The sequence below is a fragment of the Lissotriton helveticus genome, chromosome 5_1, assembly GCF_964261635.1.
Source record: "Lissotriton helveticus chromosome 5_1, aLisHel1.1, whole genome shotgun sequence".
Taxonomy (NCBI): Eukaryota; Metazoa; Chordata; class Amphibia; order Caudata; family Salamandridae; genus Lissotriton; species Lissotriton helveticus.
In genome coordinates, this window is record NC_136065.1 from 1129568844 (window position 1) to 1129596290 (window position 27447).

The 27447-nt window shown below is 43.4% G+C and overlaps 1 protein-coding gene across 1 annotated transcript in view; it reads right to left on the reverse strand.

The window, feature by feature from the left end:
* The window catches only part of XPNPEP1 (X-prolyl aminopeptidase 1), a 410780-nt gene that overhangs the window by 197952 nt on the left and 185381 nt on the right, over positions 1-27447 (reverse strand). The window contains exon 12 of the mRNA XM_078643742.1: positions 4375-4464. Coding sequence (XP_078499868.1) covers positions 4375-4464 — 90 coding nt within the window. The remainder of the gene's footprint in view (positions 1-4374; positions 4465-27447) is intronic.

Here is a 27447-nt window from a genome sequence, read left to right on the forward strand (position 1 = left end):
TTTCGCCACCACAGCATTCCAGATTTGAATCTGGAGTGCAGTATTTGCAAACCCAATATGAAAAGTGTTGTGGCCGGGATTCCTAAAGGGCTCATGACAAACATCTCTATGCATACTGAACACCTGGCATAAGTTTCCCTTATTTGCTTTTGAAGTGTACAGTTATTTGGAAAAGAAGATTTTTAGAATTTCAAAAAAAGACATTGAGCATGAATATGATAAGAACATACCTGGTTGTAGAATTTAGAATTTTTTAAATAAGAAATCAGGCCTATGTTTATTGCATCAATTATGGAGCTGAGTACATGAGAAGGAGGGTTCAGTAGTGGTAAGGAGTGAGTTTGTTACCCAGGTGTGGAGGGCCACATTACTTCAGACATTTGTAGGTGAAGCAGAGGCAGCAAAGATAATCCTGCACCACAGAACAGTTAATGGAAACGTCCAGTAAAATACAAAATGAGCATTTCAAATACCTTCGGTAATGATCTTTGTGGATACTCAAACAGCAGATTCCTCACATTGGGAATAACCCAAAGGCATCAGATTGGATCCGGAAACTTTCAGAGGCCTTCTCTGCATGCCACAAGGTGGCATTGTGCGGCTACTCGCCAATGTTGTTCCACTCCAGAACTGATGAGTGAATTAGCACATAAGCTCCACCTATGCACGCTGACATCAATTGCATTCTAGGCTGTCTACGCCCTTAGATGCAGAGTCCATCAGCAAATTAGTATGACTAGTGAGTAGATCTCTAGATTGGGATCTTTTTAAATGGAAAGAGTTCAGTTGACAAAAAGGGATGGTGAGAGGGTTGAGGAAGAGTCTGCAGTCAGATTATCCATCATAAAAATTGTTATTAAAGGTAAGTAACTTGTTCTTCTTCTGGATACTTCAAACAGATTCCTCACCTTGTGAATATATACAATAACAGTATTATGGTTATTGTCTGTGAAAGGGCTCAGACCAAAAACGGCAGGACTGAACGGATAAAATTATGCTCTTGATGGGCCAGACTGTCAAGGCAGTAGTGCTTCGAAAATTTGTGGAATACAGGCCATGTGGCAACCTGACAAATCTCCAATTAGGCACTTTCTGTGCTAACACAGTGGTAGCAGCTTTGGTCCTGGTGGACTGAGCTTACAAACATTTTTAGGGAAGGGAGAGGCGGCATTTTGCAGGAGCGTAGCAGAACTTTATATAGAGACCAATCCATCGAGAAGTGGTTCTGTTTTGCAGTGCTCTACTCTTTTTTGCACTAGAAAACTCTACAAAGAGCTGATCTTCCACTCAATTTTCCTAAGAATGATTGACATAGAAACTCAATTCGTTTCAAAGGTTTATTCAAAGAAGGCTCCCTTCCTCCTTAGGGGGGTGAGATGAAGCAAAGAATGCCATAAGCATGATGGCCTGGTCAACTTGAAAAGGAGCAATCACTTGAGGTAGAAAGGAAGCTCAAGCTCTCAAAAGCAACTTAGCAGAGAAGATGGCGGTATGAAGTGGATTTGCACAGAGCGCCTGAAGTTTGCTCACATGTCTAGCCAATGTTATCTCGATGCGAAAGACGGTTGTTACGGTTAGACGCCTCAAGGGACTACTGTTCAATGGCTCAAAAGGGGTCTACATCAAGAATGTGAGGACTAAGTTCAATTTACACGTGGGGAGGTAGGTTAAGACTGGTAGCCCATGCATCTAGATGTGCCGCGCCCGTTTCTATCTCTTTAGTGATCAACCAAGGACACTGGCGAGTCAAAGGGGAGCACTGCAAACAATAAAGTGCTCCTGGCCACTCGTGAAATTGTGGACCTGCAGGACAACGATGTTAAAATAAGCATCCTTGAGGTCCAACTCTAATATCCAGTCTCCATTGTCCAGAGCAGAGAGAACCTGGGTATCTTGAATTTGTCCTTTCGCAGGAAGGCGTTCCGAGGGCGAACATCTAAAATAGGACAAAGGCCTCCATCCTACTTCGGCAAACGGAAATAGTGGGAGGAGCACCCAGTTCCTACTTCCAAGAACAAAGCCTTCTCTATTGCCCCTTGGGACAAAAAGGCCTACACTTCCTGCCATAAGACAGACACTGGGTCCTCTGGCAGCAGCCCTGAAGACGGTAGAAGTTGCAAAGACACACTTTAGTTGCACACTGTCCTCGATGTACCCGAAAACCGTGGTCTCTCCCACGAAAGGGTAGAAAAGCCTGTTGTGCTGGAGGAGGGGTCTCATGTTGATGGTGGTAAAACCTCTTCCACAGGCCACAGAGTTCGAAATTACTGGTGAAATTGCCTTGTGGGAGCAGAAAGATCCAGGGAATGTGCTGGCCTCCGCTCTCCTTGAAACATTCTAAAGCTGAATCTGCATTCTCCCCAAAAAGGCAAAACCTGTTAAAGGTGCCTAACGTCGACAGAGCAGCCTGCAAACCCAATGTAAGCTTGGGGTCAGAGAGCCACACTGGTAAGCCTAGCATGTCCTAGGCAATCAGTTGTGTCCAGTCTTGAAGGTATCACGAATCTCGCCGCATCATGGTTGCCCTGAATAGCATGTGTGCCCCAAAGCTCGTTTGGAACATCTAGTAACATTTGGGCAATCATATCCCAAAGGCCTTGGGAATAATGGCATTGAACGATCTAAGACAAGGCTCGTGGAGGAGAAAACTATCTTGTCTCTATTAGTTTGGACTTGCGGTTGGGAGGATTGGTCGGGATAGCATTTGGTTGACCCTGCTGGGGGACACATCTACCACCAGACTTTCTGGATAGGGATGATGTGTTAAGACGGCTGGGTTGCCAGGTGAATGCCAGTGATGATGGGCAACCTGTCTACTAACAGTTGGTCCCAAACCGGGCACAGCATAGGTGCCTAGAAGGGTGTCAGAAAGTGCCTTGCTAAATAGAAACAGTGGCTCAATTGGAGCCTGCCAAGGCTGTAGCACCTCCGTTAACACGTTAATTTTTACTTCCATGGTTGGTAATTATAAATTCAGCACCTCAGATGCCCTTCACATTACTACAGCAAAAGAGGCACTTTCCTCTGTAGAAGGACCTGGGTGAGACATTATGTCAGAATATATGGAAGTGTCAAGAGCACTGGTGCTATGAAGCTCTTCATACCAAATGTCTTCATTACATTAGAGACAGTAGTCCCTTTCATCATAGTTATCACTTTCATAATCTGTGCTAAAAATATTTTATAGAGACTGTGCCCAACCATGTGGTAAAGACAAGGTATTAAAATCAAGGGGGTTACGCCAAGCAGTTGTGCACCCGCTGTCACAGAGTATAGCTTCGGTCAAGGTCGTGTTGTGTTCAATTTAGAGTTGGATAGCAATATATGCTGTATAACCTTATCCAGCATGGACTGTGTTGGCATTGGTATCGAAGCAAGTGGGACCAGTGCATGCGGTGGTGGAGGAATCAAAACAGGCACAGGGTTTCGGTGCCAAACCCAAGGGGCACCGATGGAAAGGAAACTCAGGATGCATCTGGACCAGAGCCGGAATTCACTCTGATGGCGATCAGGGGCGAGAACTGGAGGCCCACTGACACCTTTTCACTCTCCACGGAGTTCGATAAAGGCAGGAAGGGTTAATTTCCTGCTTGGATTTCATTTGTGTTATTGTTCTTTGACTTACTTAAAACTTTGACCACAACACAAATCTGTTGCGGAAACAGCTTCAGGAATGGGACCTTCTTTTTTAGCTTGACCTGTCACAGAGCAGAGACTTCTTGTGCCTGGCAACAAAAGTTTGGCTTCACATTCCTGCATGGCCTTCGAGTTCATCTACACACAGGCACCACAGGCCTCAGAGTTGTGGTCTGACCCTAGGCATCACAGACAGACTTTCTGAGAGTTTGGCCGAGACATTGGTTTGCGACAGTCATGTATGGGTCGAACCATGTGGTTTTACGGGGTTACATTTTCCTTGCACACTGGATAAAGTCTGACAAAAACTTTGGTTAAAATCAGGAAGAAACTCCAGATCCATTCCTCAAAGCGTGGAAAGAAAGGAACTGATATCAGCATGTATAGGTGGCGGGTATATGCGGCTTCGCTCATCACTTCCAGTGCAGAATGAAGTCAGCGCCAAGCTGCATGACGCCACCCAGCAGCGTGACTGCTCAGAAAGTTTCCAGATACAGTCCGACGCCTAAGGATTATTCACTAGGTGAGGAATCTGCAGTTAGAAGTATCAATCAGAAGGGGTTTCATTTCTGTACTAGCTAGTCTTTATTCTTAAAAAACACATGTTACTGATGTTACCTATGACAATGCAGCTTTTGGGGCTTCAGTGAACCATGTATTAGAAAAACATAAAACAAAGCTAAAGAAAGCCACTTCAGTGTTATCAGGAGACATTGTCGACCCAAAAACTAGACTCACATGAGCTCTCCGCATTCCTTTTATCTCTGTTGCATTTTTCACTGCTTTTGCAATGCAGATGGGAGTATATGCTGTAATATATCGATGCGTCTGTTGCAAGAAAATAAAAACATTACACAAATGAAAAAGACGTTTAAAAGAAATCTTGAATCCTTTCAAAAATGAAACATAAGTATTTGAATATCAGATACTGAAAACAGAAATATATCAATGGAAAGGTTCATATTACATTTATTCAACTGACTTTTAAATTCTGGGCTGACTCACAGTCTTTATAATTTTTGTTTAGCGTTTTAAGAATAGTATCTAGGTTCAGTATTCAACAAATACAGACTAAGATACCTGTCTCTTAGCATATATATATATCTTTATTTGATTCCAATAAATGAACTATTATATAGTCTACTGGACAAACTATAAACATTGATTCTAGTGAAGGATACATATTTTGCCTTATTAGGTTCCATTGGAAAAAATTTTAATTTTTTATTAATAAATAGATATATCCAGACACACTCCGTTGGTTCAACAGACGTACTCGGACACTTCAAGTTGCTAGTGCACAAAGTGGTTTATTGGCAGGAAACAATGCGTTTCAACTTTCGCTTGATCACGTTTCAACCATTGTAATGCTATGTGCTACGTCTGTTGAACCAACAGAGTGTGTCTGGATATTTTGGGCTACCGGTGGCCCATCTCGGACAGCCCACGAGCTGGCTAGGCGATATCCTGATTACCGGAGTTGCTGTAACGAAATATCCATACATACATATATACACATATACAAATATACATATATACACATATACATATATATACATATATATACATATACATATATATATATATTCACTGAAAAAACCATAGGTTTCAGGCCTTATATAGTTAGAAATTAGCTTTTAAAAAACCTTTGTAATTCACTCAAAAACTATAAGTTTTAGGGATGTTATAGTTAGCTGGACATTTCACTCATACAAAACCATTGAAATTGCTCCTATATAGTTAGTTGTACTAACTATATTTCGCGCACCCACAATCCACTGCTGATGATGTCACATATTAGATCATTCATGACATGGTCAGTGACATCACTGATGACATCTCAAATGACATCACTGATGACATCATCCAGTGAATGTGGTTTGCTTCGTTATTTAAATATGTATTATATATATAGCAATTTGCATTGAAGAATGAGTGGATATATATAAATAAATATTTGGATGGAGGATTTAGTGGCATGTAATTGACTGTTTACTTGACCAATTTATAGTGTCTCACTAAATATAGTGGATAGTGACTAAACTGTGTGAATATCTGTATCACTTTGTCAGTTGTTGTGTAAACTGATTCTACAGTTGGTTACTAGCTATGTGAAAGTCTATATTAGTTATTGATTAGTTAACTGAGTATTTGTATGGGAGTGTGAAAGTGTGTGTGGTTCGGTGGGGGTGTGTGACTGTCCAAAGATGTGTGAATAGTTGATTCAGTAGATATATGAAGTTAAAACTACATGTTCTAACAGTTTGGGTGAATGAATCTCTTTATGGGTGTGGTCATGAGCAAATATATTTCTCAATGCTACATGTCCAACAAACTAGAAAAATAAAAGGCAGTGTTTGTGTCAGTTGTTGTATATAAAAAAGTATACATAAGACTCAATGATTGTTTGAGTGACTGTATGGATAACTGTATACTTTTAATAATGATTTTATAATTCACTAAGTATGACTTACTATCTAAATGAATAGATGAAGTGGTGTTTGTATAAGTGTTTTGCTAAGTAAATATGTAAGTATGATCCATTGTTTGCATAGGTGAGTAGGATGACTTCCTATGTGAATAGGATGTGTGCTGGTGTGTAATGTCGATATAGGTGTATAAGTATTTTTGATAGTGTTCTATTGTTCATTGACAGCATGTATGAGTGAATCTACAGATAAGTGATTAGATGTGTGTATACATCTATGAATCACTGAGTGGATTTGTAGGTACTTGTATTGCTGTGACAATGGATTCAAATAGGATACTCTGTATTTTACAAAGAGTGATGAAAGATTTTAATAGTGTATGAAAAGGTGTATGTGATTGTCACATGGATAATGTCATCAGTGATGTAATCAGTGATGTCATTTGAGATGTCATCAGTGATGTCACTGACCATGTCATGAATGATCTAATATGTGACATCATCAGCAGTGGATTGCGGGTGCGTGAAATATAGTTAGTACAACTAACTATATAGGAGCAATTTCAATGGTTTTGTATGAGTGAAATGTCCAGCTAACTATAACACCCCTAAAACTTATAGTTTTTTTGAGTGAATTACAAAGGTTTTTTAAAAGCTAATTCCTAACTATATAAGGCCTGAAACCTATGGTTTCTTCAGTGAATTTGCAAGGTTTTTTAAATGCTAATTCCTAACTATATAAGGCCTGAAACCTATGGTTTCTTCAGTGAATTTGCAAGGTTTTTTAAAAGCTAATTCCTAACTATATAAGGCCTGAAACCTATGGTTTCTTCAGTGAATTTGCAAGGTTTTTTAAATGCTAATTTCTAACTATATAAGGCCTGAAACCTATGGTTTTTTCAGTGAATTTGCAAGGTTTTTTAAATGCTAATTCCTAACTATATAAGGCCTGAAACCTATGGTTTTTTCAGTGAATTTGCAAGGTTTTTTAAATGCTAATTCCTAACTATATAAGGCCTGAAACCTATGGTTTTTTCAGTGAATTAGCAAGTTTTTTTAAATGCTAATTCCTAACTATATAAGGCCTGAAACCTATGTTTTTTTCATAGAATTTCGAAGGTTTTTTAAATGACAATTTTTAAATGTATTAATTGTTATTTTTTTTATACGGATTTACTACATTTTTGCAGGCAGGTGTTCAGAGGGCACGCCCCCTTTTTACAACACTCTGCAGCGCAACCCCTGGCGCGTTTGCAGAGGAGGAACTAATTCCTATTGCATACTGGGGGTCCCTGGGGGGCAACTAGCCCACCAGGAACCTCCAGTATAAGCCAGGGAGCTGCATTACAGAGGTGTAATAAGGCCACAGCCTTTTTTACACCTCTCTGCAACGCAGCCCCCGGGCGTGTTTGCAGAGGGGGAACTAATTCCCCTTGCATACTGGGGGTCCCTGGGGGCCAACTAGCCCACCTGGAACCTGCAGTATGCGCCAGGGGGCTGCATTGCAGAGAGGTGTAATGAGGCCACGCCCTTTTTAACACCTCTCTGCAGAGCAACCCCTGGCGTGTTTGCAGAATAGGAACTAATTCCCCTTGCATACTGGGGGTCCCTGGGGGCCAAGTAGCCCCCCAGGAGCCTCCAGTATTCGCCAAGGGGCTGCGTTGCTTTGCCCCGGGGGCGGCGGTCCCCGGTGCAGTGTGGGGGGATTGTGGACCCCCACACTTCTTTATCACTATGCCGCCACGATTTGGTACCCCGCAATTTAAAAAAAAAAATATGGGGGGTCTGGGGGGTCCTTGTGGGACCCCCTGAGCAGGCCTAGGGGGTCAGGGTGCTTCTACCCTGCACCCTTTTTGGGTTCTACACGTTTGTTTTTCTGCTTTCCTGTGCCTCAGTCTACCGAGGTACAAGATGGCTGCCAACAATTTCTGTTTTGGAGTGTTGACAGACATTGGCAGCCAATCAGAATGCCGCTCGTACTCGGGAAGGTACAGAGTACAGTAAGCTTACAGTAAGCTTATATAGGTATATACACTTTTTCAAATTCAATTTTCTCAACAATTACTGGAGGGATTTACACCATTTAAACAAAAGGCCGTACTGCGTACCAGTCCCTACCATTTTGCCAAGTTTGGTGTAATTCCGTTCAGCGGTTCGGGCTGTAGCCCTGTCTAATCGTCCAATGGAAAATAACATGGGGAAAACACGTTTTGGGACCCCCCTTTTTTCTCACCCCCCCACTTGACGAATCCCCCCAAAACTTTCAGGGAACGAGCGGAGCGGAGCGGGCCATCTTCTTTGAGAAATTCGCGGAGATTCATCAACCGGCGCCAAAGTTATTCCCAATAGAATGTTGCGGATTTCCTATGGAAACTAGGTCTATATATACTTGCGACCGCTAGTCGGTAATATATATATATATATATACACATATACACATATATATATATATATATATATATATATATATACACACACACACACACACATATATACATATATATATATACACACACACACACATATTACCTACTGGCGGTCGCCAGTAGGTATATATAGTTAGGATTTTTTCTCTATGGGATTTTTGAAAATTCTATGTCTAATAACTTTGGCGTTTGTGGACGGAATTGGCTGAAATTTTCAGGAAAATGGAAAATTTTGTTTCTGAGCAGCCCCTGAAAATTTGGGGGGGTTTCGTCAAGGGGGGCCGAGAAAAAAGGGGGGTCCCAAAACGTGTTTTTAACATTGAGTTTCCCATAGGGCGGTTGGCCTCACTTTTAGCCCGAACGGCTGAATGGATTTGCACGAAACTTGGCAAAATTGTAGGGACTGGTAGCCCGATGTGCCTTTGCTAGGTCTCAATATATGTGCTTCAGTGGATTTTGAGAAATTAACGTTCAAAAAAAGATATATATCTGTAACAGCGGACCGGGCAGCGCTCCGGTTCGCGGACTTTTCGCGGTACGGAGCTTTGTGAAGCGAAGCTGATTGGTTCTCCGGCGTCTGTGAACATTCCAAACAGTCCGTAGCGGCCGCCATCTTGTCTCTCGGTAGGATCGAGAGACAAGAGGAGGCCAAAGCGAAGGGGCAAATGACCATAAGGGGGCATAGTAGATCCTAGTTGACCCCCTAGGTTTGATGTGGAGGTTTTAAAAGGGCCCCGCGGGGCAAAAAAAAAAAATAATAATAATAAAACGGCTGAATGGATTTGCACGAAACTTGGCAAAATATTAGGGACTGGTAGCCCGATGTGCCTTTGCTAGGTCTCAATATATGTGCTCCAGTGGATTTTGAGAAATTAACGTTCAAAAAAAGATATATATCTGTAACAGCGCTCCGCTTCGCGTACTTTTCGCGTTACGGAGCTTTGCGAAGCTGATTGGTTCTCCGGCGTCTGTAAACATTCCAAACAGTCCGTAGCGGCCGCCATCTTGTCTCTCGGTAGGATCGAGAGACAAGAGGAGGCCAAAGCGAAGGGGCAAATGACCATAAGGGGGCATAGTAGATCCTTCCTGACCTCTTAGGTTTGATGTACCATTTTGCCAAGTTTGGTGTAATTCCGTTCAGCCATTCAGGCTGTAGACGTATGTAAATGTCCTATGGAAAATTGCATGGGGAAAACACATTTGAAAGTGTTGAAATTTAGAACCAATTAAAATGTTACTTTGATTTTGTATTTGTGTGTGATGAAAGTTAATTGGTTATGTATATATCTCAAATGAGAGGAAACCACAGCCATTTTGTGATACTACTGTCTGAGGTACATTTGTGAGGAATTTTTGGTGGTGAATTTCTGGTGTTTGATTTACACAGTAGTAACACTTCTCCTACTTTTAAAAAGGTGAGTTGTTAATTTGTAAGGGGAACTATGTTGTACACTTGAAGATAATTTGAAAAAAAAATTCTGTTATTTATTTGCAGTCCTTCTGTTATACTAAATACTTGATAAGGTTAGTTTTATATTATGTATTACTAAAAACGATAAATGAAAGTGATTATTTTTTTCTGCAATTTACAGCAAGCAATTTTAAAATAAAATGGCTCACAATGAAGAGACCGTGGCAATTTCTTTTGAATTGTCCACTACATTGATTGAAATTGACAGCACCAATAATGAAATATTGTCACAAGGAGGAGATGACTTGAATGATTCCACTACATTGATTGAAATTGACAGCACCAATAATGAAATATTGTCACAAGGAGGAGATGACTTGAATGATTTTTTTGATGAATCTGTTGATGGCGAATTTATCGAATGTTTGGAGACCATAGAGTTACAAGAATCATCATTGCAGACTTTTAATGAGGAGATTCCAGATGAGATGATTGAAGAGGAAATTACTGATGAGGACATGTTACTAGTTCTTTCAAATTTAGAAAATTCAGAAGAATAAATTTATATTTAGAAATCAAAAATTGTTTGAGACATTATTCATTTTTATTTTTAATTTATGAGGTTGTAGCGAAGTGATTGTAGTATAAAATGAGACTTATAGTATAGAGTGCAACATTTTTATGTTACATGGTAAGTTTACTCATATTTACTTCCCTTCTCCCACTATATTATCTCCAATGTGTATTTGGCATCTCTTCTTCATCTCCGGCCTCCTTTCTCTCACTGTGTGTCTCTGATGCATCTTATCGCTGCTATTTTGTGTAATTACAGAAGAGAGTAAAATAAAATAGTTCGGAACGTGAAAAGGGGGCAAAGTAGAGTACCCCTCACCCCCTAGGCCTTCTCAGGCGGTCCCAAAAGGATCAGTTTCTGCTTTCCTGAGAGATTATGGTATGAGTTCCATATACCACAATAATTTGCATTACAACATGCAAGATATATATCTCCTATTACCAAGTTTTGGAGATATTCGCGCTAAGCGCGAATATCTCCAAAAACTAACACCTGCCCTGAGCAGTTCTTAGCCATGTTATCCAATGGGAGGTGGATAACATGGCTAAGAGCATTAGCTCGGTAATGCATGAATATCGCTGAGTTTTCAGCGATATTAATGCATTGCGGTCGTTTTTTATCGCATTTGCGATAAACCTTGATAATAGCAAGGTTTATCTTCGATAATTTCTGACGATGCTTAGCGGTAAAAAATTCGTTGGTAAGCATCGTTAGCGATAAATATCGCTTAACTTTGGTAATATGCACCAACGTCTGTTAACGTTCGATTCGAAGGAAATGAGGAAGTGTTGAAAAACATTGTTTGCGCCATCTTGCCTTTTTTGAAATGCCACACTTTTGTCGTGCACGGCAGCCATTTTAGATGCCTTGACCAGACCCACTCTCTGCACGCTGTCGATTCGTAGCATGGCTCCCCACCCTCGCAAGCATCTTCCCCAGGCACTGGTCACCCCCGCTCTCTGTGTTATGCATGGGCAATAAACCTCTCCCCATCTGCGCTGCTCTTCCCTGAGAATCACACTCTGTGCCCGCCCGACACCTCCCTTTCGCCCTATTCACTACCGCACCCTCTGACACTCCTCTTCCTCTGTGTCCGATTGTCCAGGCTATCAGCTAGCCCTGCAGATGTAGTTTATGGCCCCAGCTGTAAAGAATCACCCCTCTTCAAAGGAGTTATAGTAGATCAAGGCCCACACCCGATGAGATCCGTCACACCACACGTGTTCCTACTATCTGAAAACCATCCTGTATTGTGATTGGGGAGGGGACCGAGCCTGAAGCGGAAGATTCCAGGGATGACTCTTTGTACATCAAAGTTTTTACATTTATGTGTCACATTAAAAATATATAGCACTCCAACAAAGTAGTAGGATTATAAAACTTTAATAACTTATAAATATATACAACAAAACAAAAACAGTAAAAACATTTAAACAACGAAGAGACCGTGGCAATTTCTTTTGAATTATCCAATACATTTATTGAAATTGGCAGCACCAATAATGAAATTTTCTCACAAGGAGGAGATGACTTGAATGATTTTTTTGATCAATCTCTTGATGGCGAATTTATCGAATGTTTGGAGACCATAGAGTTACAAGAATCATCATTGCAGACTTTTCATGAGGAAATTCCTGATGAGGATATGTTACTAGTTCTTTCAAATTATGAAAATTCAGAAGATGTTGCCTGGGGGTGGGTCGTCAGTAGCAGTCTGTTGTGCGCATAGTTCCAAGGCAGCAGAACGCGCTGAAATCTAGATGGCACGAAGGTGATGTCTAGTAAGTTGCCGCCCAGCAAATAACGGCGTGGGGCGCCGCGGGGGTGAGTGAGTCCAGTAGGCACCACAGGTATTCTTACCGGCATTGCAGAATTACTGCTGGGGACAATGCCTGTGCTGTAGCAGGGTCACAGCAGAAACAAAAAGGATTCTGTTGAAGATGTTGTTGGTTTTCAATTTGAAAACAGTTCTGGTGTCAACTGCTATGCTAATGTAGTGGTTAATGTTTTGTTTTCTCTAGAAAATGTAAAAGAGGGGGAGGCAGTCCAAAGTTCTGGTAAAAGGGCAAAGGAAAGGATCGGTGGTTTGAACTATCAGTCAAAAAGGGGAGGGGGTGCAACAATTTTTCCTACCGGGTCACAGTGTGCTTTCACCGGAACTGAGGTTTGCAGGATTCTAGTAATTCAAAGTGAGGCTGGCGCCAGCATGGGAGCGCCGACGTCCCACGGATACAGTTTCGTCACTCCACGGGCGATCATGGCAGTCATTCCCCATCGGGGGTGTCTGCGGGGGTCGGAGACTCCCGCGGCTCCTCTAGAATCTTCAAGGTCGTGGAGGACTACTGTGGTGGAGTCAACCAGTGACCGGGCCATTTCTTTATGCTGGGCCCGCTCTTGCCAGGTCGATCGCCATTTTGAGAGTTCGGTAGCTACTGGCGATCGCGGGGTCAAATGAGCGGACGGGCTCCACCCTGCCGGGCGAGACGTTGCAGCATCGCCACAGTGGAAGAACCCTTTTCCGGGCGCCTGGAGCGCTGAGGGTGCAGGTGGGAAGCCTCCACTGAGGAGGCGGGAGAGGCCTGTTCGCACCGTCTCTCCCTCCCAGTGCACCCCACGGCGTCTCGCTTGAGATTTGTTATGGCCGGACTAGGCGATGAGGACGAGGGGGGGGGGGGGGTCGGAGGCATGTGCAAGACATCCCCCCCAGTGTTGTCAAAGCCATTATTCAAGAAAGAAGAAGTGTCCCGTCCGACTTCGGGCCGGGCTTCCGGTGGATGTCGGCCGGACGCCCCTTGCTCTGGCCCCATGAACGGGTTCCTTGGTTTATCGGCTGCAGCCGGATCCCATCGGCCCCGGCCGTTGGTGGCCGGACTGGTAGAGAATGTGGCGGGACTACCTGAAACTGTCAAGGGCCACCGCGGCCGGACTGGGAGAGAGAGGGGAGGGTCGAGGACACGGACATTACCCCCCCTGCAACTCTCCAGCGTTGTCAATCCCCCTGGCCGGGTCCCGCTGGCCTCGGCCTCGGCCTCTCCTCCGGCTACACCCTACGTGATGATCTCCGAGGCGTGGCAGCAGGACCTGCCTTATATGTGTTGCTTCCGGCTGGGCGTAGCCGAAAACCTGTTGCCCTTTGGAAGTTTCTAGAATGGGGCGGATGTCTGCTGACTTCTATCTTTCCCAGTTTGCCGTTATTTGGCCGTGGCAGGCGGTGGGACAGACACGTTTTGGTGCAGTGAGGGGCGATGTTTTCAGGTTTCTTATTACGGGCTTACTTCTAACGTTTCTTGTTTCTAGGACAATAATAGGTTTTATCATTACGTATTGTTATCGTTTCTTTGTTTGTTATTTAATAAAAAGTTCATCAGTGGCCTACTGATTTTCGTTTTCCTATTCTTTTCTTTCCAGGTTGTTTCATGCTAAAGTTTCTGTTAACAGGATACAGTGATCACTTCGTTATTATTGCATATGTCCTTTTCACTAGGGGTGCTCTCTTGTTGGGCCAGATATCTCTAGTAAATGGTCCGGGTGAAACAGGTGCATCAATCAGTGGGGAGTAGATAGGCATGACAGATTACAACGGGGGAGAAAGGTCCGCATTACCTACCCTTTCACTACTTGCAAAGATTTTCCTACGTTTATTTGCAAACAGGGAATACCTCCAAAAAGAACTAATTCCCAAACAGTCAATGTTCGGACAATCAATCAATCAATGAGGAATGAAATAGGTACGACGTGTTAAAGGCTTGCGTTACCTACCCTTCACTATCTGCAAAGGGAGAGAGAATATTCCTATTCTTCCTTGTTTGCAGGCAGAGAAGATCCTTAAGAGAACCAACTTCGCACAATTCAATGCTCGATTCAAACAATCAACAAGGGGTACTGTGAACACAAATGAACGCCGCTTATGTACATACACATTGCTATTTTCAACAGGTTGTTCCTAATGTTTCTATTTTAGCGAGGTGAAAAAGAGATCCCATTAGTGGCCTACTGATTTTGCTCGATTCCTTTTGTTTTTTTTACACGATTTTTTCGCTATCTGCAAAGACTAAACAGAGTATTGCGACTCTGTGCTTGTTTGTAAATAGAGAATGAACCAAAGAGAACAATCAATCAAATGGAGAGAGAAGCAGGCACGACGGATTACAACGGGGGCAAAGGCCTGCGTTAACTACCCTTCACTATCTGCAAAGAGAGAGTACTCCTAATAGAAATGAGGGGTGGGGGGGCAGCATTCAAAGCAGATCAGTGTGCATAAATACGAAAATGTTTTTACTTACCACGTACTTGACATTCGACAGCTTATGATATTTGCTATTAAAAAACCATTGAAATTCACTGAAAAAACCATAGGTTATAGACCATATATAGTTAGGAATTAGCATTTACAAAACCTTGAAAATTCACTGAAAAAACCATAGGTTATAGACCATATATAGTTAGGAATTAGCATTTACAAAACCTTGAAAATTCACTGAAAAAACCATAGGTTAGAGACAATCAATCAAATGGAGAGAGAAGCAGGCACGACGGATTACAACGGGGGCAAAGGCCTGCGTTAACTACCCTTCACTATCTGCAAAGAGAGAGTACTCCTAATAGAAATGAGGGGTGGGGGGCAGCATTCAAAGCAGATCAGTGTGCATAAATATGAAAATGTTTTTACTTACCACGTACTTGACATTCGACAGCTTATGATATTTGCTATTAAAAAACCATTGAAATTCACTGAAAAAACCATAGGTTATAGACCATATATAGTTAGGAATTAGCATTTACAAAACCTTGAAAATTCACTGAAAAAACCATAGGTTATAGACCATATATAGTTAGGAATTAGCATTTACAAAACCTTGAAAATTCACTGAAAAAACCATAGGTTAGAGACCATATATAGTTAGCTGGACATTTTATTGACATAAAACCAATGAAATTCCATATACAGTTAGTTGCACTAACTATATATCGCGCACCCGCAATCCACTGCTGATGATGTCACATATTACATCATTCATGACATGGTCAGTGACATCACTGATGACATCACTGATGACATCTCAAATGACATCACTGATGACATCACTGATGACATCTCATTTGACATCAATGACCACATCACTGATGATATCATTCATGTGACAATACAATGCATCTCCTCACATTTTAATATAACCTCTGTTTCACCCAGTGTTAAATACAGAGTATAATTTTTGAAACCATTGACACACCAATACTAGTTACTAAATACGCACTCACTGATTGCTACGTCTACACACACCTTCACTCATTCACCCATACAATCATTCATACATACAATCACTCATCTTTACAACACTATCATATGCACTCATACACCTATACAGACACTCACAGTCTGCCACTCATCCATGGAGTTACTCACACACCTAGTCAGTCCTGTAAAGAATCAATGACACTTCCATTTTCTTGTCTATACAGTTAAACATAGAGCACCTTACATTTTCAAACATATACTAACACATACTTACCTTCTTATACAATCATTGATACAAGTACACATTGATCTGCACAGAGTCACACACCTCCCAGCTAGCCACACACACACTCAGTCTCCCATACAAATACTTGGGCAATCAATCAGTAACCCATATAGTTACTCATATAGCTACTGATCAACACATGCAGCAGTTTACAGAACAACAGACATAATGATGCACAAATTAAGACAGATTAGTCACTAACCCATGCACTCAGTGAGACACATTTAATCACTCACTCATACAGTCAGTCATGCACCTACTAAATCCTTCGTCCAGACACTTACACATCCACTCATTCTTCAATATGTAAGACATATTTAAACTTTACAGAAACAAAAAATCACTGGATGTTGTTATCAGTGATGTCATCAGTGATGTCATCAGTGATGTCACTGACCATGTCATGAATGATGTAATATGTGACATCATCAGCAGTGGATTGCGGGTGCGCGATATATAGTTAGTGCAACTAACTATATATGGAATTTCATTGGTTTTATGTCAATAAAATGTCCAGCTAACTATATATGGTCTCTAACCTATGGTTTTTTCAGTGAATTTTCAAGGTTTTGTAAATGCTAATTCCTAACTATATATGGTCTATAACCTATGGTTTTTTCAGTGAATATACATATATATATATATATACACACACACACATATACATATATATATATATATATATATATATATACACACACACACATATACATACATATATATTTATATATACACACATATAACTTAAAACAATAATTAATGTACACGGGAAAACCAAAACTAGATAAACAAAATGAAGACCCAAACCTTGCCATAACAGGTAGAGTCAAATGTAATTAAATACAAATGACCTTTCAACAAAAAGAACTTCAAGGTAGAGGCAGGTCTTTTAAGTAAAGGAGGCACTTTGATCTAAAACATTGATACATCAGACTACAATAACTATGCACTTTACAGAAGAGGTGTGGCGAACTGCCGAAGATGACAGACGGACTTCTCTAATCCTTCTATTGCCGAACCCGAGAATCAGCCTTCACCCGCCAACATCTAAAGCCTAATGGGGAACTTGATGGGTTAACCCAGCTGAGCATTGACCCCTGCACCCTCTGGGGTCCTGGTCGCCTGATCCTAATGTCCGCTGGCCGAGGCAGGTGAATCGCAGCTAACTAGTGCTGCGCACCTGGCAGTAAGGGTACCATTTTTGGGAAGGCAAAGCAGTGTCATCATGGCTCCCCCCACCACAAACCCCCCTCCTAACACACCCCTGAAGGACCTGGCTGGCTGCTGCAAGGCAGTAGGGTCCTGTTCTTTGGGTGCTGCCCGTCCCCTGGATCTGCTGTTGGTGTGGGAGCCCCCGCGACAAATCAGCCCAGTGTTGCAAGGCTTGGAGCCAACTGCGTTGAAGCTGCAGACAACACCAGAGGTGTGGGGATCCCTCCCCCCAAAGTGAACATAGATAAGTCTACACGACCTGCAGGGAAGGGACTCACCGAATAGAGTAGATTTGTTGTCCTGGACAGCTGTATGCATACTAGCCGGCCATCGAGGGGAAGTTGCAGCACAATGTGAGGAGGCTGGGGCCATTTCGGAGCTTCCTGTTGTGAGTACCTTGCTGTTAATGGGGTATGGTTGTGGCTATTGACGACTTTCTTCAGTGGATGGTCCCCTCTGCGCTGCTGGCAGCTACTTACCCGGAGGCCCTTGTGCCCCTTGTGTGCTGCTGTGGCCTTGCACGCTTCTTCTGGAGGCTGCTCCGAGGTTCAGGCCTGAATTAAGCTACAGCAGCCTAATGTATGCCACATATAATCACTACTGAGCCAGCACCTCTTATTACATAGGCAGAGAGATTTCCCTGCCTGGGCAGGTAAAGTCTAGTGAGATCCCCAGCCTACACTGTACCTATGGATTTAAAACAATGAGGACGTTTGTCCCTCGTCACAGCAGCTCTAACTCGAGTGACAGTATCCTGCCTCACTACAGGCGGATATCACACATGCAACATATTTAGGTAAGACACTGACAGACCACACCCTCACACCCCTCTAGAACTTAGCAAGACTTGGGGCCCAGGTTCCTGCTCCCATCTCGACTTGGCACATGCAACCTCAGTTATTGGAGAACATCGTCTTTAAAGACACTTTAGCTAAAACGATTAATACATATTTTGCAGAAAACGCTAATACTGCATCATCCCAACTGGTAGAATGGGAAGCATTTAAAGTAGTCATACAAAGGGTGTCCACCACTCAAATTACTTTCATATTTCACTATACTTATTCACCATTAATCCTTTATGGGTGCCGGAGTAGCGTACAACAGAGCTCTACACAATAAGGAATTGGTGCTTTATTCTTGAATACCTAAGCAGGAACACTTGTAATTCTCGCTTCAAATGTATACAATTTTCAATTCTAAATAGAGCATACATCACAAAGCGGAAAGTTAACTCAATATTCCCTGCTTCATCCCCCAGCTGCCCTTGTTGTGACACAGAGGCCTTGAAACTACTGCACATGTTATGGGCTTGTCCCTTGTTGACCTCTTACTGCACAGGCACACGGTCCACACTAACCACACTCAAGAGATCACCCACTGGGAAAGTGTCAAGCACTGCCTATTAGATTTATATCCTAGACCTAAAGGTTTTAGGGTTGTGGCGCAGTTCGCCTATCTGGCGCTTTTATTAGTGAAGCACCCCATAAGATGCTGGAAGTCCTCCATGCACCCCTTGTCTCAGTGGCAGGACAAGGTAATATGTTGGGGTTCGGCAGAGAGCAGCATATTGTGCAGGGAGGAATACAGCTGTCTGCGCAAGTACCCCATTGCCATGATTTGGGACGATATGCTCAAAACTTTGAAATCCCACGTGGAGAATGTTTTCAATATCTCAATCCAAGCTATTTTTTCCCTGTTTGGGAGAATATCACCCGGGTCCGCCCTGTCTCTGTCAGTTGGTGGCCCCATGACACCCTCTGACATCCACTGTATTTCTCTACAACACGTTATCGACTTTGGGATGTACATCTGTGATACATCCTAGTACGAAGTAATGTAACCATCAAAGAATCATGAACAGGATGTACTTACTCGTAAATTTCCCACTTAGACACAACTTAGATCCTAGAGGCAGAATGCAGATTAAACAGCTTAGGGTTGAGGGTGGGTGTTTTGGGGTTAAATCAGGGGTTCCTGGTTTCCCTTCTGTCGGTTCCATTTGTTGTTATCAATGTGTTCAAATAATGTAAGCATCCAATATGTGAGATACACACACCCGGGAATATGTTTGTAGGAGATCCAAATCTCATACTGTGTTCAACATGTTGAAAGCCTTGGAACATCTAAGTCATGCTGTAATTGTCAATTCGCCCTTTTTATGATAAATGATATTTGTCCAAATGCTTCTTGTATGTGTCATGTTCACCTAACAAATTGCAATAAAGGTGTCTAAAAAAAACCAAACTATACACTTCACAGAAACTAATGTATAATTTGTTTTTAATTTGCACTTAATGATATTGTTTCTTTGTAATACGCAATCATTACCATAAGACTGACATTAAGTACGCTATTGTGAGAGATGAGGGGCTATGCAAAACACGGGTGGCTAAATACTGTAATCCTGGGATAAAAGAATGGATATTATTAAAGCTGGGGTGTCTGTCCTTCTAAAGAACAAAACTAAATCTTTAGCTAGAGGCTGAATCTCACCAATTAAGAAAAACATCTGTGACCATCATCTGCAAAATTGACAAGGCAGAAAATTAAACACTTTATGCATGCACAAAATGCTAAAGATGAGACACTGTGAAGGTTTATAATGCATTTCCACACCATGCCATGGAAATTTGAGAAAGTAGTATTTTCCTGAAACACACAAGTCATGTGGGTGTTTAGATTACATGTTGACATTTGTTATATATATATATATTTGCCCCAGTGAGAATGACCACTGTGCAGGTATCCCTCTGCTCTGAAGGAAATAGCATAAGTGCATTCAAATGTTCGTCACCTCACGCGGCTCTACGTGTTTCGAACTGACGTTCTTGATCACGAGCCAAAAATGAAGAACACTGCCACAGCTGCTCATCGCACCACATGATATTTTATTCACAATCCCGCCCAAGTGGCGTATCAACTGCATCAGGCACAAAGCATTCTGGTAATTGTGGTGCTTAATTAATATTCCAAGTGGGTGCTGTTGTCTTGTTCCCATATTGTCCATAAAATGCCCCAGTGGGCGCCGACGACACACAGAATATCACTGGCGCTGTTATTTGCAATCCAACAGTCAGAGCCTTACACTTCTGAACCAGCATCCGGCGATCCGAACACCACAGATCCGCATCAGCGACAGGTCATTCTCGCGACCGGGCCGGCCGCTAAAATTGAAACACACAAGATTGCCCCAGTGGGAATGACCACTGTGAAGGTATCCCTCTGCTCTGAAGGAAACAGCATAAGCGCATTCAAATGGCCTTCACCTCAGTTCGAAACGCGTAGAGCCGCGTGAGGTGACGAACATTTGAATGCGCTTATGCTGTTTCCTTCAGAGCAGAGGGATACCTTCACAGTGGTCATTCTCACTGGGGCAACCTTGTGTGTTTGAATGTTCGTCACCTCACGCGGCTCTACGCGTTTCGAACTGGCGTTCTTGATCACGAGCCAAAAATGAAGAACACTGCCTCAGCTGCTCATAGCACCACATGATATTTTATTCACAGTCCCGCCCAAGTGGGCGTATCAACTGCATCAGGAATAAAGCATTCTGGTAATTGTGGTGCTGAATTAATATTCCATGTGTGTGCTGTTGTCTTGCTCCCATATTGTCCCTAAAATGCCCCAGTGGGCGCCGACGACACACAGAATGTCACTGGCGCTGTTATTTGCAATCCAACAGTCAGAGCTTTACACTTCTGAACCAGCATCCGGCGATCCGAACACCACAGATCCGCATCAACGACAGGTCATTCTCGCGACCGGGCCGGCCGCTAAAATTCAAACACACAAGGTTGCCCCAGTGAGAATGACCACTGTGAAGGTATCCCTCTGCTCTGAAGGAAACAGCATAAGCGCATTCAAATGTTCGTCACCTCACGCGGCTCTACGCGTTTTGAACTGACGTTTTTGATCACGAGCCAAAAATGAAGAACACTGCCACAGCTGCTCATCGCACCACATGATATTTTATTCACAGTCCCGCCCAAGTGGGCGTATCAACTGCATCAGGCACAAAGCATTGTGGTGCTGAATTAATATTCCAAGTGGGTGCTGTTGTCTTGTTCCCATATTGTCCATAAAATGCCCCAGTGGGCCCCGACGACACACAGAATGTCACTGGCGCTGTTATTTGCAATCCAACAGGCAAAGCCTTACACTTCTGAACCAGCATCCGGCGATTCGAACACCACAGATCTGCATCAGCGACAGTCATTCTCGCGACCGGGCCGGCCGAGAAAAAAAAGGGGGGTGCAAAACATGTTTTACCCATTCTTTTTCTCATAGACATAGCTACAGCCTAAACCGCTGAACGAATGTACACCGAATTTGGCAGACAGCTATATTGTGCTCCAGAAAGAGTGATTTTGTGTTTTGGTGTAAATCCTTCCTGTATGGTCAAAAACGTTGTATATCTAGGGATGAGGAGCCTCCACGGATCCCGACATATCTCAAGCGGAGATCTGACCAGCTGCCACCACCTCAGCCAGTAAGTGGTGGCAACCATCATAGGACTCAGGACTCAGTTCAGAGTCGTAACAAAAAGGTAAAAAAAGACATAAGGGGATAGGATAGGGATACCTTGCCCCCTCCCCTTCCTCCTCACCAGCCTGATGAGGGGGAGCCAAGATGAGGTTCCTTGGTGTGATTGCCATTTTGCAGAGGGTTAGGGGATTCACCTGTGGTCATCAGCATTGTGGATAGTAGAACAGATGTTATCTGCTGTACAGGAAAGTGGGAGAACCCCCATCAAGGAATGCTTAGCCTTTTGGCGGCTTGCTCGATTTCTCTTCACAACTGCTGTCATGCAACCTTGAAAACAGCCATCAAAATGACAGTAGGAGTGTGTGGGTGAGGGTGGGTGGTTGGATGGTCAAGGCCGGTTCATACGCACGTAAGTTGAAAACATATTAAAGCAATGAATTGGTACTTTAATTTGGCTTGTACTTCCTCAGATTGGTCCCAATGAAAAAATTCACAATTCGCAAAACAACAATGGGAATCCCCTATCGCAGGATGATGTCTACTTACTGTTGGTTTGTAGCGTTCACATAGCAGGGGCATATTTTACAGTGGTCTACCTTACCAATGAGGTGCCCCCAATTTTCACCCTGCACCCCAATATAGCTACAACATTTTAGGTGTCATTTTATTTTTCTCCAGTTGGTTCCTCCATGTTACTTTATGATCCAGGAGTATGCCCATATACTAAAAGCTTCTGGATGTGTTCTTATCTGGTTCCACTAATCCAGAAGATACTTTTTAAATGACTTCTTGGATATACAATAGTAAGTTTGGTTTTGCTTGCACTGATTTGCAGTTTTTCCATGGAGCAAAATGTCTCAAAGCCTTCTAAAGGGTAATGCATGGCAATTCTGACTGAGATAAAAGAAAACCATTGTCTGCAGAAAAAGAGGATAGGTAAAATCCCTTTACAAGCGTACCGACATCCAGTTTTAGGTCATACAGGAAGGTGCCCACATCATTTTTACAATGATAGAATAGCAGAGTGGCTAGATTTTAGCCCATCTTGTCATCCTCCTACTTCACTGGAAATATGGTGGTGCATTCCCCGCTTGTGCCATACCTCACTCATGCCATGGTCTGGAGATGCAGCTTCTTCAGTGCTGTGAGAAGATCATCAGGCATTCCTTCACTTTACAGCACTAATAAGAGAGAATGGTTTACTGTCTCCAATGCAGAATTAAGATCGATGTAAGTAAGGTAAAGTGGAGTTTTCTTCAGGTTTACCTCTTTATATTTAGCAGGTAAAGCCTCTTGATCTGCTCTGACGTGTCAGTCACTTTTATGGAGCCATTTTGGATGTTTGCTAAGATTTTCTTTTGTCCGATCCTATCGGGTTGGTGGTCGAGTAGAACTTTGCCATGCTTTACAAATTCTATCAAGCAGTGATATGGGCTGGTAATTTCCAGGCACAAACTAGAATCCTTTAGATTGTAAACAATTGGAGGTACAGAAAGTTGTCGGGTGGGTTTAAAAGGGTTTAGTACATTTGTACAGAAAGATTCAAAAACATGTTCAGTTCAAGAACTGCTTTTGAAAAGCAGAACAAATCATGACAGTGCCCTGTTTTCCGTTATTATTCAGTTCTTGAAAGGTTTCAAATATTGCTACTTTTCAGTTTTATAATTTTGCTATATACAAGAGCACACATTCCTGAACTGAGCCATAGGGATAAAGTATCAAGAGGTTAGATAGAGGTTATCATTCAAGTGCCCTGGGGCAAGTGTTTCCCCTGCCACAGGCTCTTGCAGCAGAATGTGGATGAAGACCACTATCCACCGCTGTCCAAAACAATACACACCCAGATCTAGAGGCCAGGTGACTGGATGGATACAAGAACAAAGGCCACATTCTGTCCAGAGCATGGCTGCAGGTTGAAAACTGTGATAACAGCTTGCTGTGCATGGCTAATACCAATCAGCAGCACACCTTGCACATATGGGGACTGGGTGCAGGGAATGATCAATGGCAAAGTTCCATTCTAGGACCTCACTGAAAATGGACAATTGTAAAGCATAGCTCTTATGGGAGCCCGGTGAGACATGCAATGCCAAAAGCTCTGCAAAATGAATTCCTATTCTGTCATTGGGCCAAACTAGGTCATTAAAAAACACAAACAGAATATTTAAGGACAAGATCTGCTTCTTTACAGAGAAGACAAAATAATGTTTTACAAACAGAACTGAAAGCTCACTAAAACAAATAGTTGAAGGGGGTTACAGTTATGACGCAAAACCTAAAAATCCTAAAATACACTAGTTTTGGTGAGCAACACAAATATAACTACCTACAGTGCACTGATCATGGCCCTACATGATGCAATATTAATAAAGCAGCAATGGGGGCTGGGGCACTAATGTCAGGGTCTGGCTGACAATCAAGTTTTGCAGTCAGAAAGCCCTACCCAAGGGGGTGGTGCCAAGCACTGTATGAGATGGCGGCTTTGTACATCAGCTCCACTACACCCGACCACAACTCCGCTAAATCAGGGTGCACCGACTACTTTTCTCTGAGTCATTCCGGCTCTTGGCCTTCCCTGCTACCTGGGAAATGCCAAGAAGCCCTCTGCTGTTTTCACAGAACCTGCGCTATTGACGACCAGGGCTGCTTGAAGAGGGTCCTATGGCACTGCTTTGCAGTGTCGGCACTCCTTCTGCTCTTCAGTGAGAACGTGAGGCCTGCCTCTTTGGGGGCTACCAGGAGCTGCAGGCAGTAAGGCTGCCCGCACCCACACTGCTGCCATCTTGTTTTAGGACAGACCCCCCCTGGGAACTGTCCTGTGTCATCTGGACAAATTTAAACACAGAAGCAGCTGCTACCGATCATGAGTAGTAGGGCAGGGGCGGGCGCTGGGGGGATGGGTTGCGGGGCACCCGTGAGGTAACAAAATAAACAAATCTATACATTTACCTGGGCCGGCTGGCCGGCCGCCGCCCTTCTCCGTCCTCTTCTTCCAGTCTCCGCCCACTGCAGGAAGTAGCAGGAAGCAAACGGGCTCCCAGGCTCCACATAACCAATCACAAAGCTGGAATGCAGTGTGATGATTGGTCCAAGCGCCGAACCACGGCCATCAGATGGGGACTGGGAGGCTTTGCATGTTCCTCACCAGGCTGTGTAATGCAGCCTGGTGGGGAAGAGGCAGAGTGCACAGGACTGTTTGGCAGGCACGGGATGGCCAGCCAAGCAGTCATCCGCACATAAGAAGTGCAAACCACTCCTGTCACAGCTTTGGCCAGCCCTGCCTGCCCCGCCCGAGAGCCACTTACTTCAATAGGAAAAATAAAATTATAATAACTATATGTTGTTATCATTTTATTGTTCCTATTTAAGTCACTGGGGCGATGTTCCTCCGCCTTAGTGGAAGAGCTGCCACTGATTAAGAGATTCCAATAGACCCAAGTTCCTGATGCAGGACCCACTTTTGGGCACCGACATATTAGCCCTACCTCAGCTCACTCCAGTGCTGATCATGTTTCACAGACCCACCAGCTACCACCTAAACTGCTGTGCTCTTTCTTTTATATTGCTATCCTTTCTGCATTTTTTTAGGAGGCAGTATTCGGCCAATGACCACCACCCACACACGCCTCTCCTCCCACTTTGGAGTCAACTACACTGTGCATGATCCTTGTGCAGCTTAAATCCATCAAGTTGACTGTGACAATTCACAGCAACAGTGGCCACAGAACTCAAAAGTCTTTGCTCCGAATTTACCTCCTTCTAGTCGCAATTGGCACTCATGGACATGAGGGTATCAGACTTGGAGGTAAAAATGCACCGGCCCTGGACCTGGGCTCGAAGTTTGAAATTTACAAAGTAGGGCGACGGGCCTGGAAGACTGTAACCACAGCGATAACAACCGCCTCTTCGGGGTGCTTAAGAGAGAAGAAGGGCCCAGCACCAAACAATTGCTTACAGACTGGTTAACGACCCTCTTGAACACCACTTCTGACCAACCCTGGAGTTCTAAAGAGTACATCGGCTGAAAACGCAACCTGAACCCGCACTAGGTAACCTTTGTCTACTTATAGCCTGCCTCTTACACCATGACTAACCACATAGCAATCTCCAACTATTTCAATGGCATGGCCCTTACCTACATAATGGGCAGAGAATCGCAGCAGCGACTAACAATTCCTCTGAAACTACTCTCCTCCAACAGCAGTGCCTGCCACTTTGTCCACAGTTAAAAAAACAAAGGCATACGTTTTGGCCTTCTGGACCCAGCTATCATGCTTATTATACACAACAGCATCATCCGTGAGTATTCTGATCCTTCCCTCTTGTAACGGTTCCTGGACTCGGTTTGTGACCCTGGAATGGTCACAACTTGGAGTTCCTCCTCTGCACCCCACGGATGACTGCTACTGGCAAACTCGCCCCCTTTGGCGACTCCCTGGAACATCAACAAAAATGCCTGGTGATCACCACCACCAAAGATAAAACTCATATCAACCCCAAAGGCAGAGTGGTCACTCTCCCGTTGAAAAATCTCGGTCCCCAATAAAACCTAACAGGGACACTTCTGACAACAGTGCTTTACTTTCTTATGTGCACCCACAGTGCTTCATCCTTTTATTGTTAAGGTCGGGCATGTTTGCCACTCCCTGACTAAAGTTTACTCAACTGCACTTTCGCATCTGTTCTATGGCAATAGCTTCTTTCTTTCTCTTATTCTGACCAATAGCAATGCGCAGACACATCTTGTGAGCTCTCTTATCGCACAACCCTTTTGGGCTGTCTCTTCACCCGGAAGCATGCTAGTTGAACAAGTTTGTCTACAGTTTGACAGTACTCTCCCTCAATGCCCAGGGCTTAAATAATTACACCAAACGCAAGAAGGTGCGGTCTTTCTTGGCTGCCCATAATCCAGACATAGCCTTTTCACAGGAAACTCATCTCTCGCAGGACAAATCTTTTAAACTTAAAAGGGACTGGGTGGGGTAAGTGATGTAGGCCTGTGGCACACCTTCTAAGAAAGATGACACCATAATATAGCTACATAAAATAGTGGTCACTTGAGTTGTTTTGACTTGGTCGGACCAGGAGGGCAGATATACGGTAGCCAAATGGGCAACACAATTGTAGCATTCTTTTGTAGGAAGCATTTATGCACCTAATTACTCTAAACTAACTTTTTCCTTCCAACTTTGTCTGCTCTTGGCCTTAGGGCAGATCAAAGTCTTTCTTGGAGGAGACTGGCACATCACCATCCTCATTCGCCCTCAGAACTTAGATCCAGTAGAGCTTGAATGGCATTACTAGATCTGCTCAGCAATCAATTCCTCTTGGAACCTTGAAGAATTTTGTGCCCGAGGGAAAGAGTCTACACCTTTGACTCCCATCCTCACTCTACAGAATCAAGAATTGATTTCTTTCTTCTCTTGGGCTCATTGATCCCTAATCTCCATGTTTGTGACATTGTCACTGACATCGTCTCTGACCATGCTCAATTCGGTTGCTTCTGGACCTGAACATTATCCACCCGCCCAGCGGCCCTTGAAAGATGCGGACTTTCTTGTTTAAAGACCCAAACGTGAAACAAACCCTGCCTACCCAGCTTCAGGAAAACCTGGACTCCATTGATGGCTTTGTAGACCCTCCTCAGACACTTTGAGCTGCGTGCAAGGGCTAAATGCGGGCCCAAATTATGACAGAAACAACCATGTAGAGACCGAGATGAACGCCACAACAATCAAACATCCATTTAC